We start from the raw sequence: 17958 nt of genomic DNA on the forward strand, positions 1-17958 counted from the left end.
TGTGTTTATTCCACAAACCGGGTCATACATTTTGACTGCATAGGTCCTCCAATTTTGTTCAGAGATTAAATACCACATTGCTATTGTTTCACATTCTGGATACCTGTATTACTGTGTTTTCTCTTGCTTTTTAAAATCCCAGGACAATCAGACCCGCCGAGAGCAAGCCATCAAGGCAGAGAAGAGGAAGAAACAGCAGGAGGAGGAGGATTCCAAGCGACCAAGAGGGGATAACGGGAAGATAAGTGAGTCTAACCGCCAGCCAACACTCCAAATAACACTGTTACCTCAAGGCACTCCCTGGTGACTATAGTCATAACTCAACAGTGTCCCATTACCAACATCATAATCCTACATGGATCATTTGTAGCTTCTGAAAGGGATTCTCCCTGGCTGTGTCTCAATAGTCTTCAGAAGATCCCTTTCCTCGTCTCCTCCTCCTTCATCTGCAGAAGAACTGGGGAGGTGAAAGCATTGCTCACAAAATAGAAGGTTTCCATTGCCTTTAACTGTCCAGTCTTTCAGTGCAGATTAAGGAAAGGAGACTAGGAAATGATGCCACTTTCTAAGGACAGTTGACACCTATAAGTGCATGTTTGATAATTGCAATTCACCAGTCCAAATTCAAACGCACTACCAGAGCATTGCATGTATCAGGGTGGACTGTTTTGAGATGAACCCTCTGTCCCTCAACCCCAGTTCGTAAAGCCCCCCCAGTCCAAGAAGAGGGCTGCATAATCGACCACCTGCTGTCTGACATCAGGAAGGGCTATGCACTGAGGAAGACCAGGCCCCGGGCTGACAGGACAAGCCTGCCCTCTGCAGACAAGAAAAGGGACAGCAGTCTGCCGGGTGAGCATGAGGATGGGACTGGCCATTGATTCTGCTGCTGCCTTGAGCTGTTTGAAAGATATTACTAAGGCCCTGTCCAGAAACACCCTCTTACCTCTAAGCACTAGGCACTTGGGTAGATCTGAAAGGCTTGCATGTAGAATGTAGAAGAGGTTTGTAGAGGAGGTAAATGTAGTTAGTTATGCTTTATGTTACTATCTTTAATGAATAATTGTCCTTTCTCTCCTCCCCTAGAGCAGGGCACACAGCCTGAGGGATTGTCTGCTATAGATGCTAAAGATGGAGATGAAGTTGAAAAGGTGACATCACCCAATGACCAAAGACAACAAGACAGAGATTCAGTCGTAGGGGAGTCCTCATCCGGCCTCCCCACACACCCATCACTCATATCACGTTCACCCGAAACCTTAGGCCCCTCAGACCTCCATACCACCACCACCAAGGACCAGGGAACCTGTGATCACACACAGAGTGAGGACCTCAAACCTGGGATGGATTCCTTGGCTGACCGCCTGGTCGAGGAGGAGTCCCCAGAGGTGGAGAGGGTTAAGGCTGCTGATTCAGAGGTTGAGGATGTGAACAGGAATGCATTCTCAGCTGGTGGGGATGTTCCAAAGAGCGGAGACACAGAGATAGATGGGAACCAGGAAAGTGGAGCTGATGGAAAGGGGTTAGAGGAGAGTCAATCATCAGAGTCCCCCTCAAACACAGCTGCTGGTGACGCAGAGCCCAAACCACAGGCACAGAAACGAGAGGATACTAAGAGACATAGAGAAGGTAATGTCTTCAGAACTAGCCTCATCTCGATAGAAAATGAACCATTCTTGCTTATCTTGATTTGTTTTGTCCTGTGAGGAAAACTTTGTTTCTTGTCTTTAATTCCCTAAAAACAGACATGGGCTATGGAAAAGGCCACACTAAACCTAAAAAGAGTTGTGTATTACATTGAGGTAGGTTCTCCTCCTTTCAGGCTTTTCAGAATCCCAGAAACACCATCCACTAACCCTGCATGGATCTAACCAGGTCATTGGTGGGGCGTCAGGTAGCCTAGTGGTTAGAGCTTTGGACTAGTAACCGAAAGGTTGCAAGATCAAATCCCTGAGCTGACAAGGTAAACATCTGTCATTCTGCTCCTGAGCAAGGCAGTTGAAAATAAGAATTTGTTCTTAAAACTGACTTGCCTAGTTTAAAAAAACGTAATAATAAATTGGTGATTTAAGGGTCCTGTTTCACTGGTTTCCTTTCAATTCCGTGTCTTGTCCATCCTGCATATCCCTCCCCTTTCCTCAGTACCTTTCATACACCAGTTACTGTTCCTGCTCCAACATGCTCTTCCATGTCTGGGCGGTATGTGGTGTGGTTAGCCTGGCTGGCTATGTGTTGGTGCTTTATGGATGACTCCCAGGGGCTTTTTGTTGGTTGTATATTGTCTGTCAGCTAGCACTGGGTGGTTGGAGATTTGTAGGCTTGGATCCCCCCAGTACCCAAGGTGACCTTATGATGGGAGATGTGATACACCTCGCGCCTGGCGGAACGCCTGGCGGAACGCATACCGACCTACTGAACACTGCAGGACCTCAGCCGAACTGCCTGTTCTCCCTACCAACAACCACCACCACACACAAACACATGCACGTGCACACACACACACACACACAGAGTAAATCATTGAATTAGATCAGATCTGGGCCAGTGGTTTTGTGGGTCATTTCTAGGTTGTTATTGATTCACCCGGTTTGAGCAACATTTTGTGTATGTTACATGTAGTGCCTAACAAGGAACAAGTCTCTATAAAAAATGATGTTGCATTTGATGTTAAGAACAACCCACTGGGCACAGACGCCATCTATTCCACTTTGGTTCAATGTAATTTCATTGAAATGGCATGGAAACAACTGATTCAACCAGTGTGAGCCCAGTGGGAACTTACTACTGCAAACGAATCCTTTTTACCAGATTTTCCCCCATTTTTTGTTTCTTTTATGAATTTTTGCCCCCATTTTTATTTTATTTTATAAATGAACATGTCAGGGAAGCAATTTGTTGTCAGTGTGCTGTAAATCTTTGTCACTCTGCTAAGGGATGTTAAAATCACAGATTCAAATATCTGACCCTAGATCAGTTGTTAGGGGACAATTCTACCGACTTCACCTGAATGTACACAGCTTCAATAAAATCCCACAACATCAAGCTTAACCTATATTTGTGTCCTTGTCTCCATTGTTTGGGGGTGCTTCCTTTCCATGCGCTCTCATCTTGTTGATTTACTTTACTTATTCCTTTCAGCTCCTAGTGTAGCAACGGGTCTCAACTGTCTATCGTCTTGTATTCTGGGTGAAATTAAATTAGCTATAGTTGTGTGGTTGGTATATGCAACAACACTGATTCTATCTTGTATCTCTATTTCTAGGTGGACGCAAGAAGAAGGACAAGGCCAAAGGCAAAAAGAAACAATGACTGTTGACGGCATCTTCCAGTGCTCCACCCCTGTCTGCCAAACAAATACTATGGTATACATTAACATTATACTGTACTTACAAATATCTATATCAGCCATGCATGTTTTTCATACTTTTTTCAACGAACCTAGGTGATGCTTGTTTTTCAAAATGGAGACTTCCTTATTAACCCCCTATAGTGGGGTCTTTGTATGATTTACTACATCAATAACAGGATTTGACAATGATATGACAGGAACTGCTTTGCAACCAACCCCAGGAAGTATGGATGATGATGATGGGATAATTTGCATGTTACAATTTCATCATGGACATTCAATGTATTGGACACAATTTCATTGAAATATTATACATTAATTGACAATAATCAACATGTCTATGTATAGAATGTTTCAATTTGATACTGAGACAAATGTTTACAGTAGGTCTACATGTTATGTTTACTTGTTGATACAGACTCTCATTTAATTTGGCAAATAGAGGGCCCCTCATTTAATTTAGCAAATAGAGGGCCCCTCATTTAATTTAGCAAATAGAGGGCCCCTCATTTCATTTGGCAAATAGAGGGCCTCTTTTGCCTACAGCCAAGCATTGTTGTAATGACTGTAATGAATATTGGTTCATGATCAGTTAGCCATTAAATATAAAGGTAACAGCATAGATAGACCATAATAATAAACTCACCTGTTTTTCCAGACACAACAATGTTATAGTGATAATTTGCTCTAGTCTCTTTTGTAACAGTTATTGTTTCTTATCGCACTCTGCATTAACACTGTCATTTAAAAAAGGCTATGCTAATCAGGGATTTAGTAGGCTATAAAAATACTCTAAATACAATAAAATTATCTGATACACTCCCATGCATTTTTTTATTCGATTTCTCTATCTCGTTTATATGTGTGCTAATAGCTAGGGACAGTATGTTCACAGTTAAGATTGTTGCATATGGTGGTTCAACATAGTGTGCGCAACGTGTGCGAGTAGTTTCATCCAAACGAGACTAGCGCTCGGAGAATGATTAGGCCTACACTATATGAATTGTCATTGGCTCTCGCTTTCGTGGTAGTCTTGACCAACGGATAAGGGTCTGACGGTAAATATAGACACGAGGTCATGTGCAGTCTAGACTACGGTTGGTGTACCCCCTCTTAATCAGGCGGCAAACCCGTTTTTGGTTAGACCGAATTCTTCTTGAGCACTGAGGGGACATTTTTCTCATCACATACGAGTTGTCATTTTACTGCGAGCTGTGCGCTGGCGTAGGATAAATATGTCTCACAAAAGTTGTTATACAAACCCTGGCACAGGGGGGAAGCGACCTCGAAACGACAAGGGGAACAAGGTGACAGTTGTACTTGGTGCACAATGGGGCGATGAAGGGAAGGGGAAAGTGGTCGATTTGTTGGCGACAGAGTCGGACATCATTTGCAGATGCCAGGTGAGGAAACACATACATAAAGAAATGTACTCATTGTTATATGTGTCTGCGTTTTTCTTTATTTGAGAAGTTTACACTTGCAAGACCTTTATGTTTATTTGGACACATTGTTTTACGCACCTGTTAACAATTCCAGCTGCTCCGCTGTGCATCTCTATGCAATGTCAGTCAGTGTAAAGTAGGTGCCATTGTGAAAACTATCTATTGATTCATAGTGCCTTAACGTTAATTTTGTTTCCAGGCGCATGAGAGAAAGCAGATTGGGCATTAACTATTTCAACGCAGCACCGTGAAATGTTGGGTTGAAAGACCCTGTGTTTATTCAAGGAAATACCTGTCTGTTGTAACATGAACCCGGCTCAACAGGAGTTAGGAGCTCTTTTTATGTGCTTAAGGGCTCTTTATATTTGCTTAAGGGCTTGGGCCCTTTTTTCAGAATTTCTGCCTGACTGACGTGCCCAGGACCAGCAATTGGTACCATTGGATAGAGAACACTTTGACGTTTGTAGAATGTTAAAATAATGTATGAGACTATAACATAATTGATATGGTAGCCGAAAATCCCATGCTCTTTCAATGGAAAGCTATGGGTCCGATGCAATTCCCTCTTCCAGAATGCAATTCCTAAGGCTTCCACTAGATGTCAACTCTTTGTTCAAGGTTTCGGGCTTGTTTCTTCCAAAACGAGGAAGAATTTTGAGTTTTGGTACAAGGAGTCACAGTTGGAAATCCGTCTGTGGGTGCACACTTGCCAATTTTACTTTTCTATTGAACATACTTCTTTCCGTATGAAATATTATAGTTTAATTAGATTTTAGGGTACCTGAGGATTGATTAGAAACGTAGTTTGGCTTGCTTTAACAAAGCGCTTTAGCGGTAGCTTTTTGGACTCCTTTGTCTGCATGTTGAACGAGTGGATTACTGAAATCGATGGTGCCAACTAAACAAACTTTTTGGGATATAACAAAACGACCATTACTATTTCCTACATTGTAGAATAATAGTGAAGACATCAATAGTATGAAATAACACATATGGAATCACATAGTAACCAAAAAAGTGTTAAACAAATCTAAATATATTTTACTTTTGACATTCTTCAAAGTAGCCACCCTTTGTCTTGATGACAGCTTTGCACACTCTTGGCATTCTCTCAAACAGCTTCACCTGGAAAAATGCTTTTCCAACAGTCTTAATGGACTTCCCACATATGCTGAGCACTTGTTGGATGCTCTTCCTTCACTCTGCACTCCAACTCATCCCAAACCATTTCAATTGGGTTGATTGTGAAGGCCAGGTCATCTGATGCAGCACTCCATCACTCTCCTTCTTGGTAAAATAGCCCTTACACAGCCTGGAGGTGTGTTGGGTCATTGTCCTGTTGAAAAACAAGTGATAGTCCCATGAAGCGCAAACCAGATGTGATGGCGTATCACTGCAGAAGGCTGTGGTAGCCATGATGGTTAAGTATAGAGGTAGACCGATTATTATTTTTCAATACCGATACCGATTATTGGAGGACCCCAAAAAGCTGATACCGATTAATCGGACGATTTTTTATTTATTTATTTGTAATAATGACAATTACAACAATACTGAATGAACACTTATTTTAACTTAATATAATACATCAATGAAAATCAATTTAGCCTGAAATAAATAATGAAACATGTTCAATTTGATTTAGATAATGCAAAAACAAAGTATTGGAGAAGTAAAAGTGCAACATGTGCCATGTAAAAAAGCTAACGTTTGAGTTCCTTGCTCAGAACATGAGAATATTTGAAAGTTGGTGGTTCCTTTTAACATGAGACTTCAATATTCCAAGGTAAGAGGTTTTTAGGTTGTAGTTAATATAGTATTTATAGGACTATTTCTCTCTATACCAATTGTATTTCATATACCTTTGACTATTGGATGTTCTTATAGGCACTATAGTATTGCCAGTGTAACATTGTAGCTTCCGTCCCTCTCCTCGCCCCTACCTGGGCTTGAACCAGGAACACATCGACAACAGCCACACTCGAAGCAGCGTTACCCATCGCTCCACAAAAGCTGCGGCCCTTGCAGAGCAAGGGGAATAACTACTTCAAGTCTTAGAGCGAGTGACGTTTGAAACGCTATTAGCGCACACCCAGCTAACTAGCTAGCCATGTCACATGGGTTACACCAGCCATTAGGCTGATAGGCTTGAAGTCATAAACAGCGCTGTGCTTGGGAAGAGCTGCTGGCAAAACGCACAAAAGTGTTGTTTGAATGAATGCTTACCAGCCTGCTGCTGCCTACCATCGCTCAGTCAGACTGCTCTATCAAGTCATAGACTTAATTATAACATAATAACACACAGATATACAAGCTTTTGGTCATTAATATGGGCGAAATCCGGAAACTATCATTTCGAAAACAAAACGTTTATTATTTTAGTGAAATACGGAACCGTTCTGTATTTTATCTAACGGGTGGCATCCCTAAGTCTAAATATTTTTGTTACATTGCACAACCTTCAATGTTATGTCATAATTACGTAATATTCTGGCAAATTAGTTCGCAATGAGCCAGGCGGCCCAAACTGTTGCATATACCCTGACTCTGCGTGCAATGAACGCAAGAGAAATGACACAGTTTCACCTGGTTAATATTGCCTGCTAACCTGGATTTCTTTTAGCTAAATATGCAGTTTAAAAATATATACTTCTGTGTATTGATTTTAAGAAAGGCATTGGTGTTTATGGTTAGGTACAGTTGTCCTACGATTGTGCTTTTTTCGCAAATGCGCTGTTGTTAAATCATCCCCCAGCGTTGCATCGATTATATGCAACGCAGGACACGCTAGATAAACTAGTAATATCATCAACCATGTGTAGTTATAACTAGTGATTATGATTGATTGTTTTTTATAAGATACGTTTAATGCTAGCTAGCAACTTACCTTGGCTTCTACTGCATTCGTGTAACAGGCAGGCTCCTCGTTGAGTGCACTGAGAGGCAGGTGGTTAGAGCGTTGGACTAGTTAACTGTAAGTTTGCAAGATTGGTTCTCCGAACTGACAAGGTGAAAATCTGTCATTCTGCCCCTGAACAAGGCAGTTAACCCACCGTTCCTAGGCCGTCATTGAAATTAAGAATGTGTTCTTAACTGACTTGCCTAGTTAATTAAAGGTATAACAAAATTTAAAAATGTAAAAATCGGCGCCCAAAAATACAGATTTCCGATTGTTATGAAAACTTGAAATCAGCCCTAATTAATCGGCCATTCTGATTAATCGGTCGACCTCTAGTTAAGTATGCCTTGAATTCTAAATAAATCACAAACAGTGTCACCAGCAAAACACCCACACACCATCACACCTCCTCCTCCATGATTCACGTTGGGAACTATACATGCGGAGATCATCCTTTCACTTACTCTGTGTCTCACAAAAGCACGGCGGTTGAAACCAAAAATCTCAAATTTGGACTCATCAGACCAAAGGACAGATTTCCACTGCTCTAATGTCCATTGCTCGTGTTTCTTGGCCCAAGCAAGTCTCTTCTTATTATTGGTGTCCTTTGGTAGTGGTTTCTTTGCAACAATTCGACCATGAAGGCCTGATTAATGCAGTCTCCTCTGAACAGTTGATGTTGAGATGTGTCTGTTACTTGAACTCTGTGAAGCATTTATTTGGTCTGCAATCTGAGGTGCAGTTAACTCTAATGAGCTTATCCTCTGCAGCAGAGGTAACTCTGGGTATTTATTTTGTGTTGTCGGTACTCATGAGAGCCAGTTTCATCATATCACTTGATGGTTTTTCCGACTGCACTTGAAGAAATGTTCAAAGTTCTTGAAATTTTCCTCATTGATTGACCTTCATGTCTTAAAGTAATGTTTCTCTTTGCTTATTTGAGCTGTTCTTTCCATAATATGGCCTTGGCCTTTTACCAAATATACCACCCCTACCTTGTCACAACACAACTGATTGGCTCAAACGCATTAAGAAGGAAAGGCATTCCACAAATTAACTTTTAACAAGGCACACCTTTTAATTTAAATGCATTCCAGGTGACTACCTCATGAAGCTTGTTGAGAGAATGCCAAGAGTGTGCAAAGCTGTCAGCAAGGCAAAGGGTGGCTACATAGAAGAATCTCAAAAATAAAATATATTTCGATTTGTTTAACACTTTTTTGGTTACTACGGGATTCTATATGTGTTATTTCATAGTTTTGATGTCTTCACTATTATTCTACAATGTAGAAAATAGTCAAAATAAAGAAAAACCTTGCAATGAGTAGGTGTGTCCAAACCTTTGACTGGTACTGTAAATATTTTTGCAATAGTGAGGCACCGCCCCTAATGCTGTAATGGACGGGCTGCCACTGAGTCCGTCAGCTCACACTTTATAGATTGCTAGGTAAGTTAGTCTAGCCAGCTATCTGAACCTTGTAGTAATTATAGCAAAATGCTAATTGTTTTCTCCAAATCTTGCTTAGGCCTCCCAAAAAGCTAGAAACGGTCCTGACTGAAGGGGATACATTGCTTATTTATTGGAAAGGCTCCTGTCAACATATTGCAACCAATTAGGGTGACAGTGTGGTTTCTGGGATTTGGACCCTTGTTAGTCCCCCTGTCAGCGCATCCCTTTGCAAATGGATCACAAGCCTTTGACAGTTTGCATCCATCGTGTCAGTGGCTCCAGACCCCTTTCTATGGGATACAGCTTATAATGCATTCCATTATGCAACTCTAGCCCCACTACGTGGACAGTATACACACTGTATCTCTCCTACTTCTGACACCGATGTCACCCAAGGAAATTTAATCCGTGTTATAGTTATGCAAAGTGACAGAGACATGTTGGCTTTCGTCTGTGTTCTCTGATTAACACTGGGGTCTTCGGAATGTTTTGAGATAAAAGATGTTAAAATCAGGAATCAATTTTAGCAGCTTCAGCATGTTTACCATTTGGTCACAAAAAAGTTACTGCAGTGGAAAAATAGTTTTCCCCTGGCGTTTCATCCAAATTTATCTTGACTCTCTTGAGATGCTTGGGACGCCAAGTGACCACTTTGTCCAGCGACAACACAAAACTACAAGTCAGATACAAAATCTCCCATCAATTGGACGCCGAAATATTCTCTATCCGTTATTCAAAACCATGGCATTTTTGAAGAGTGGTGTTCAGTCATCCTAATTGAGAGTGTTTGGCAGTGAAAATGGGCAGCAGTGTCCTAAGGTCACTCAATGCTATCATTCTGAGTTGTCTGTGTAGATAAGGCTGTTTTCATGGATTTTGTAATGAATGATGTTATTGAATATCGCCAAATGGTGTTTAATCTCTGAACTTTTGTTGGCATGTTTGACTAACGTAAGTATTTTTCTAGATTCATTCTTTCATACTAGCCTCACGTTGTTCACTCCGTATTCATTTTCAGTGCTCCGGTGGAAATCATTTGAATCAAGAACATTCTGGTCCTTCGACTGGCTTTGACTGGCAACACTAGTCTTTGTCGGAAAGTAGCCTTACAAATATGGCAGAGCGTGTTTATAGTAAGCTTCTGCTGATGACAGAGATGTCTTCATGCTTATTTACTATAATTGGCAGTGGTGTTACACGTGTTGGTTAACATTAGCACATTGGGATTGAGACGGGCATTGGTAAACCTGACACCGTAAGTCTGTGATCCCACTGGTGGAGAGGTAAGAGAGGTTCCTGCAGAAAGACAGGATTGAAATACAGCTGCAGAGGGGACACTGGAAGTAACAACATACTGTACACATCACATTTAGGACAATGATGCAAGGTCCTTAAATGCAACGTTTAACATCCTCAAACAAAGATACTTCAAATTGTGTGTATTGTGAATTTTTTAGATATTACTTGCTAAATATTACTGCACTGTTGCAGCTAGAAACACAAGCATTTCGCCTACACCCGCAATAATATCTGCTATACATGTGTATCTGACCAATAAAATTTGATTTGATTTGAGTGTCAGTTTGGGATGCCCCCATTCCTCCAGTGTGCCTGCCAGCCTAGGGGATAAAGAGGAGTCACATGCCTGGGGAAGCATGGATACATGAGAAGGGCAGACTGCACTCCACTCCCCATATCCCAGACTACATGGAGTACGTGTGTGTGGGGGTGTCGTGTCACCTTGTCCCGATCGTTGCTGCTGCTGCTAAAATAGCCTATAGTCTAGTTCTGCAGACTGCCGGTTAGTTTGATCTGGGAAAAACAATTTCTCCAGGCACCCTTCCCCCCGGGGCGTGTTATAGAGTGACTAGTCAGTCTTGTGTATCTGCTGGCAGGGGGGGCTGGAACAGAGAAGAGGGGATTAGGGGAGGAGGGGATGGCCTAGATAGGGGAGACTTGTTGGATTAGATAAAATAACCCATACGTTTGTTAAATTCCTGAGTGCCCTCTCTGTTCTTCTTGTTTTTCGGACCACAGGGCGGTAACAACGCAGGTCACACGGTGGTGGTGGATGGGAAGGAATATGACTTCCACCTCCTCCCCAGTGGGATCATCAACTCCAAAGCTGTTTCTGTGATCGGTGTGTACATTTCTATTCCCTATCACCAGCAGTTTGCCACTGTTCACCCTGACCAGTCACTCTGCTCTTTGGTTTGCCAGGAAGATGTAGGCCTACTGTCAAATCATTCAGTTCCAGTCAAAAGTTTGGACACACCTACTCAAGGGTTTTTCTTTATTTTTACTATTTTCTACATTGTAGAATAATAGTGGAGACATCAAAACCAAGAAATAACACATGGAATCATGTGGTAACCAAAAAAGTGTTAAGCAAATCAAAATATATTTTAGATTTTAGATTCTCGAATATAGACACCCTTTGTCATGATGACAGCTTTGCACACTCTTGGCATTCTCTCAACCAGCTTCACCTGGAATGTTTTTCTAACAGTCTTGAAGGAGTTCCCACATATGCTGAGAACTTGTTGGATGCTCTTCCTTCACTCTGCGGTCCAACTCATCCCAAACCATCTGAATTGGGTTGGGGTCGGGTGATTGTGGAGGCCAGGTTATCTGATACAGCACTCTATCACTCTCCTTCTTGGTAAAATAGCCCTTACACAGCCTGGAGTTGTATTGGGTCATGGTCCTGTTGAAAAACAAATGATATTCTCAATAAGCGCAAACCAGATGGGATGGCGTATCGCTGCAGACTGCTGTGGTAGCCATGCTGGTGAAGTGTGCCTTGAATTCTAAATAAATCCCAGATAGTGTCACCGGCAAAGCACCATCACACCTCCTCCTCCGTGCTTCACGGTGGGAACCACACATGTGGAGATCATCCCTTCACCTACTCTGCGTCTCACAAAGCAGTAGTTGCAACCAAAAATCTCAAATTTTAACTCAGACCAAAGGACAGATTTCCACCAGTCAAATGTCCATTGCTCGTGTTTCTTGGCCCAAGCAAGTCTCTTCTTATTATTGGTGTCCTTTAGTAGTTGTTTCTTTGCAGCAATTCGACCATGAAGGCCTGATTCACTCAGTCTCCTCTGAACAGTTGATGTTGAGACTCTGTTAAGCATTTATTTGGTCTTCCTTTCCTGTGGTGGTCCTCATGAGAGCCAATTTCATCATAGCGCTTGATGATTTTTGCAACTGCACTTGAAGAAACTTTACAAGTTCTTGACATTTTCCGTATTGGCTGACCTTCATGTCTTAAAGTAATGATGGACTGTCATTTCTCTTTGCTTATTTGAGCTGTTCTTGCCATAATATGGACTTGGTCTTTTACCAAATAGGGCTATCTGTATACCACCCTTACCTTGTCACAACACAACTGATTGGCTCAAACACATTAAGAAGGGAAAAAAATCCACAAATGAACTTTTAACAAGGCACACCTGTTAATTGAAATGCATTCCAGGTGACTACCTCATGAAGCTGGTTGAGAGAATGCTACTTTGGCTACTTTGAAGAATCTCCAAAATAAAATACACTTTTTTGGTTACTACATGATTCCGTGTGTGTTATTTCATAGTTTTGATGTCTTCACTATTGTGTCCAAACTTTTGACTGGTACTGTATGTAAAAATCATATCAAATCACATCTATTTTTACACACAACATCCCTTCTCTCTCTGCAGGCAATGGTGTGGTCATTCATCTGCCAGGCTTGTTAGAAGAAGCGGAAAAAAATGAAAAGAAAGGTTGGAAGATTCAGATATCAATGTTAAGTGGAGTAATTAGCCTATAGTTTGTCTTAGAATGTTCACATTGATAATCTATTTAGAAAGGAACAGCAGTCAGCAGATGAGAGGACAGAGGGATTTTGCCTCACTATTTTATGTTTCCTTCCCACAGGCCTTAAAGACTGGGAGAAGAGACTGATCATATCAGACAGGGCCCACATTGGTAACTAACTGTCTCATGGGAAAACAGCTGCATTTAAAAGAGAGGGCAAAAGACATGTCGTTCAGATAGCACTTAAAACAGACAAACAAGCACAGTAACGGATGTGATTATTGCTGATTGTTCGCAAATCAATTGCTAATTGATGTATATGTTTGTACTTCATGTCGTTGGTGTTGTGACAACAGTTTGTCAACAGTTGTTGCAGATAATTATAGAACCTGGAGATACATTTATCCCATAGACTCTCATGTTGCTCACATGTTCCAGTGACACGTTATGCTGTTGTGTTTATGTGTCCATGGCGTGAAATAACCTGTTTACCCTTTGGACAGTGTTTGACTTCCACCAGGCAGTCGACGGGCTCCAGGAGGTACAGAGACAAGCACAGGACGGGATAAAGTAAGAACAGTAAATTACACCTTTTTCTGCAGGGCTCAAACAACACTACTAAAAAAGTACACAATTGCATTATTTGAGTAAAGTTAAGATACCTTAACAGAAAATGACTCAAGTAAAAGTGAAAGTCAGACAATAAAATACTACTTGAGTAAAAGTCTAAAAGTATTTGGTTTTGAATTTACAGTACGTAAGTATCAAAAGTAAATGTAATTACTCAACTATACTTACTGTAGGTATCAAAAGTAAAAGTAAACATAATTTCAAATTCCTTATATTAAGCAAACCAGACTGATTTTTTTTTCTTGTTTTTATAATTTACCTATATCCAGGGGAATACTCCAACACTCAGGCATAATTTACAAACTAAGCATTTGTGTTTAGTGAATCCGCCAGTTCAGAGACAGTAGGGATGAGCAGGGATGTTCTCTTGATAAGTGCCTGAATTGGACCATTTTTCTGTACTGCTAAGCATGAACAATGTAACGAGTACTTCTGGGTGTCAGGGAAAATATATGAAGTAAAAAAAGTACATTATTTTCTTTAGGAATGTAGTGCAGTAAAAGTTGTCAAAAATATAAATAGTAAAGTGCAGATACCCCAGAAGACAAACATAATTAGTACTTACATGACACCACTGAATAATGCATTGTAAGACTTGTCATGAATCATGATTCATTACAAAGGCACACAACGCTTGTAATGTCCTATTAAGCATTACCTGCAGGCTTTAAGTAAAGTGTTACCAGATTAAGTGTTTTATTAGCATTCCTGTAGTGTTGAAATATTACTTTCCTCAATTCTAGTGTTATAATTCAACATTTACTTCATACAGTATTGGAACCACAAAGAAAGGCATCGGACCAACCTACTCTAGCAAAGCGTCACGTACGGGGCTGCGTATCTGTGACCTCCTAGATGATTTCAAAGACTTTTCTACGAGGTAAGGTTATGGGGAGGACCAGTTGGCATTTGGCTCTCTGGACAATAGGAACATTTGTTATGAAAATAACAGTATATTCATGTTCTTCTGATGGTGACTTGGTTCTAGGTTCAAGAACCTTGCTCAGCAGTACCAGGCCATGTTCCCCACACTGGTGGTAGATGTTGACGGTCAGCTGAACAAATTAAAGGTGAGTTTCATGAAGTGCACTTTTTTACGGGTTTGTTTGTGTACACTATGTGTTGACATGGCGATGGGGTAAACAACCCCCCTCAGCTAGTAGAAAAAGTCTGTCTGAATTGGGCATACTCCTAACTCATCATAATCATCATCACCCCATAATGACCCTGAAATGCACCACATAATGGGGTGATGTCTAAATTTAGCATCGGAGAAGCAGATGACAATTACAGTAGCTCTGCTCTCATGATCCATCTATCCATACAGTAGGAACAAATCTCACCTATGCACCCTGTCTAACCTTTTAGGAGTATGCTGAGCGGATAAGACCCATGGTGCGAGACGGTGTCTATTTCATGTACGACGCTATTAATGGACCCCCTAAGAAGATACTGGTGGAGGGCGCGAACGCTGCCCTGCTTGACATTGACTTTGGTAAGGAAATACTATACTCCCCTATGGCTGACCGTACGAGGTGGGTATAGATGCATGAATATGAGTAAGCACGGTTGGCCCGAGAATCATGGTATGTTCATAGGCATGGTATGTATCCTTAGAGTAGGTTTGTGTTTGGGTCTACACAGTCCTTGTTTACACCTGTTGACACCACATATAGTCATTATAATGGAATAAGGACATTTAAAAAGTAGACATTGCCCGATAGTTCTGGGTCTGGTGCACATCCAGGAGGCTATCACAAATGCATTCCTTTAAAATCTTGCGCTCGTCTCCCAGGTACATACCCATTTGTGACATCATCAAACTGCACCGTGGGTGGTGTGTGTACAGGACTGGGCATCCCCCCTCTGAACATTGGTGATGTGTACGGGGTGGTGAAGGCCTACACCACTAGGGTGGGCATCGGGGCGTTCCCCACTGAACAACTCAATGTGAGTCGAACCCCAAACATGATACATTAAATACAAATTAGAGGAGATCTATATTGTAGAACATGATGTTAGAATTCAACTCGAAGTAGTCAAGTCTACACAGAATAGAGTAGTTGATTGCTCAGACCAGCTTCTCTGCTGTCATCCGTTCTTACAGGAGGTTGGGGAGCTGCTGCAGACGCGGGGCCATGAGGTGGGCGTGACCACAGGGAGGAAACGACGCTGTGGTTGGCTGGATCTGGTCATCCTGCGTTACGCCAATATGATAAACGGCTTCACGGCGTGAGTTTCACTGCAGGGTTTGCCCTGCCCTACGGTTGTGCAGTCCTGTATTTTTAATAGAAAAGTTGGGCTACTTTGCCACCTAGTGGATCTTATTGGGAACTTTAAGCTTAGATGCCATTTTTTAATTACATTTTTATTTTTTATTGAACCTTTATTTAATTAGGGGTTGACAAGAGATTAGAGATATATGTTACGTTTTTACCCTGTTTTCTTCAATAACAGGTTTGCATTAACCAAACTTGATATCCTTGATGTGATGGATGAAATCAAAGTGGGAGTGTCTTATAAACTCAAGGGCAAAAAGATTCCCTATTTTCCAGGTAAGACTGACAAGACAAGTGTACATATTCTCTTCATACATGTATACGTGGTGAATCAAACAAAGAAGATGATGTTGGCGTTATAAGATTCATTTGGAAATTGTTAACACGAAACCTTTCTCTATATTCTGTATGACCCATGTCCCCTCAGCTAACATGGACGTCCTGCAGAAAGTGGAGGTAGAGTACGAGAAACTGCCTGGCTGGAAGAGTGACACCTCAGCCTGTAGGAAGTGGGAAGATCTGCCAGGCAAAGCCCAGAACTACATTCGCTTTGTGGAGAACCACGTTGGTGTACCCAGTAAGTATTATCTTCCAAATGCAGGACTTACATGTTATTTTAAAATTCAATAAATCAATATGGAATCAACTTTTTCTCTTTCCAGTCAAATGGGTTGGAGTGGGCAAGGCCAGGGAGTCTATGATCCAGACGTTCTAGGACAGAACAAGACCTTTGTCCTTATTCTCTCCATGAAGGTGAATTGAGGTGGTATGGCTTTATCTTCTCTGGTCAGATTTCTTCTGTTTTGAAAATGTTTTTGTTTTTTAAGGGGCTGCAGCAGCTGCACAGACCCCAACTCCTGGACTAACAAACAGGTTCAAATGAGAGTTTGTGCAACCACCATGCTCTACTATACATGGTTCAAAAAGCACAATAACGTGAGCAAATAATAGTTATATTGATTGTGTCACAGTAGTTCTTCTCTGTTGCAATTTACAAACCATGAAATTGTCTTAGGTGAGTTCAAATAGACTTGTTTCTGTTCCAATTACGTTCTTTGCACTGATCCAGCATTTTCGTCTTTGTTGAATATTGTTTTGATTTGATATTGCGGTCATTTCAGCTAACCTACGTTGTTTAGACTTGAATTAACATTGGCCAGTATCTGATGTCTAATATAGTACTTGCATGCTAGAACTACAGCTGATATGTCAAACTATTTTGAACAATGCAATGTGCAATGGCCAGAATGAGGTAGTTGTATGACATGTTGTTGTCAAGGCGGAAGTCATGTGTCCTGATACTTGTCCATGAACTGAAGTGCAATACTGTATTTTGCTGTCCACACTATGTTGAAAAATCACAGGGAACTTGTTATTTGCTTCTGTGACACATTTGGTTATATAAAACAAATGTATTGTTGTAGCAATTAGAGCTCGGTTTCTATGGATTTTTCTGCCAGTCAAATTGATTTTTTCCCAGTAATAGTATGTCCCCCATTGACACTGTACTGTAACAGCTAAGAAAATGACACTGTGATACCTAAGAAGTTTTCTAGTGCAAGACTTTTACAAGTGGAAATCTGATATGCAAATAAATCTGCTACATCACATACATTGATCTGTTGTGTATTATCTATGTTTTGTTTGTCTAGTTTGAGAAACAGATGGCTCACATGTCCTCAACTGGCAGCGTCATTAAACAGCACCCGCAAAACACTAGTATCAACGTCAACAGTGAAGAGGCGACTCCGGGATGTCTGTTTCTCAAACTAGACACTCTAATGTACTTGTCCTCTTACTCAGTTGTGTACCGGGGCCTCCCACTTCTCTTCTATTCTGGGTAGATCCATTTTGCGCTGTTCTGTGAGGGGAGTAGTACACAGTGTTGTACGAGATCTTCAGTTTCTTGGCAATTTCTCGCATGGAATAGCCATCATTTCTCAGAACAAGAATAGACTGATGAGTTTCAGAAGGAAGGTCTTTGTTTCTGGCCATTTTCAGCCTGTAATCGAACCCACAAATGCTGATGCTCCAGATACTCAACCAGTCTAAAGAAGGCCAGTTTTATTGCTTCTTTAATCAGAACAACAGTTTTCAGCTGTGCTAAA

The 17958-nt window shown here is 41.2% G+C and overlaps 2 protein-coding genes across 5 annotated transcripts in view; both read left to right on the plus strand.

Annotated features, from left to right (window-relative positions):
- The window catches only part of LOC110529217 (inverted formin-2), a 28334-nt gene extending 24163 nt beyond the window's left edge, over positions 1–4171 (plus strand). The window contains exons 18-22 of one of the 3 annotated variants that reach the window (XM_036985165.2): positions 143–245; positions 700–852; positions 1087–1629; positions 1746–1802; positions 3263–4171. In XM_036985165.2, the coding sequence (XP_036841060.2) occupies positions 143–245; positions 700–852; positions 1087–1629; positions 1746–1801 (855 nt within the window). In that variant the 3' untranslated portion in view covers position 1802; positions 3263–4171. Of the gene's footprint in view, positions 1–142; positions 246–699; positions 853–1086; positions 1630–1745; positions 1803–1822; positions 1964–3262 lie in introns of all 3 variants that reach the window. The other 2 variants (XM_036985164.2, XM_036985166.2) reach the window with 2 other exon arrangements.
- Positions 4172–4246: 75 nt separating this feature from the next.
- Positions 4247–17460, plus strand: LOC110529686 (adenylosuccinate synthetase isozyme 1 A). Of its 2 annotated transcripts, XM_036985169.2 has the most exons (14): positions 4264–4752; positions 11181–11283; positions 12845–12907; positions 13062–13112; positions 13445–13511; positions 14344–14451; positions 14560–14641; positions 14940–15066; positions 15367–15521; positions 15679–15803; positions 16029–16126; positions 16278–16427; positions 16513–16603; positions 16678–17460. In XM_036985169.2, the coding sequence occupies exons 1-13, from the start codon at positions 4585–4587 to the stop codon at positions 16563–16565; spliced, it is 1350 nt and encodes a 449-aa protein (XP_036841064.2). In that variant the 5' UTR covers positions 4264–4584; the 3' UTR covers positions 16566–16603; positions 16678–17460. The 2 variants fall into 2 exon arrangements, with proteins under 2 accessions (XP_021467798.3, XP_036841064.2); XM_021612123.3 differs by having other exon boundaries at positions 4247–4752; positions 16513–17460.
- The last annotated feature ends 498 nt before the right edge of the window (positions 17461–17958 follow it).

The sequence above is a fragment of the Oncorhynchus mykiss genome, chromosome 8 (genome assembly GCF_057628025.1).
Source record: "Oncorhynchus mykiss isolate SJ-2025 chromosome 8, ASM5762802v1, whole genome shotgun sequence".
Lineage (NCBI taxonomy): Eukaryota > Metazoa > Chordata > Actinopteri > Salmoniformes > Salmonidae > Oncorhynchus > Oncorhynchus mykiss.

Bases quoted from the DNA above. Each gene is read 5' to 3' on its own strand.
- LOC110529686 (XM_021612123.3), top strand. From the start codon at position 4,585: ATGTCTCACAAAAGTTGTTATACAAACCCTGGCACAGGGGGGAAGCGA. The intron at 12,908-13,061 runs GTTGGAAGATTC...TCCTTCCCACAG, and splicing joins GGAAAAAAATGAAAAGAAAG to GCCTTAAAGACTGGGAGAAG. The intron at 15,067-15,366 runs GTAAGGAAATAC...CTCGTCTCCCAG, and splicing joins CCTGCTTGACATTGACTTTG to GTACATACCCATTTGTGACA.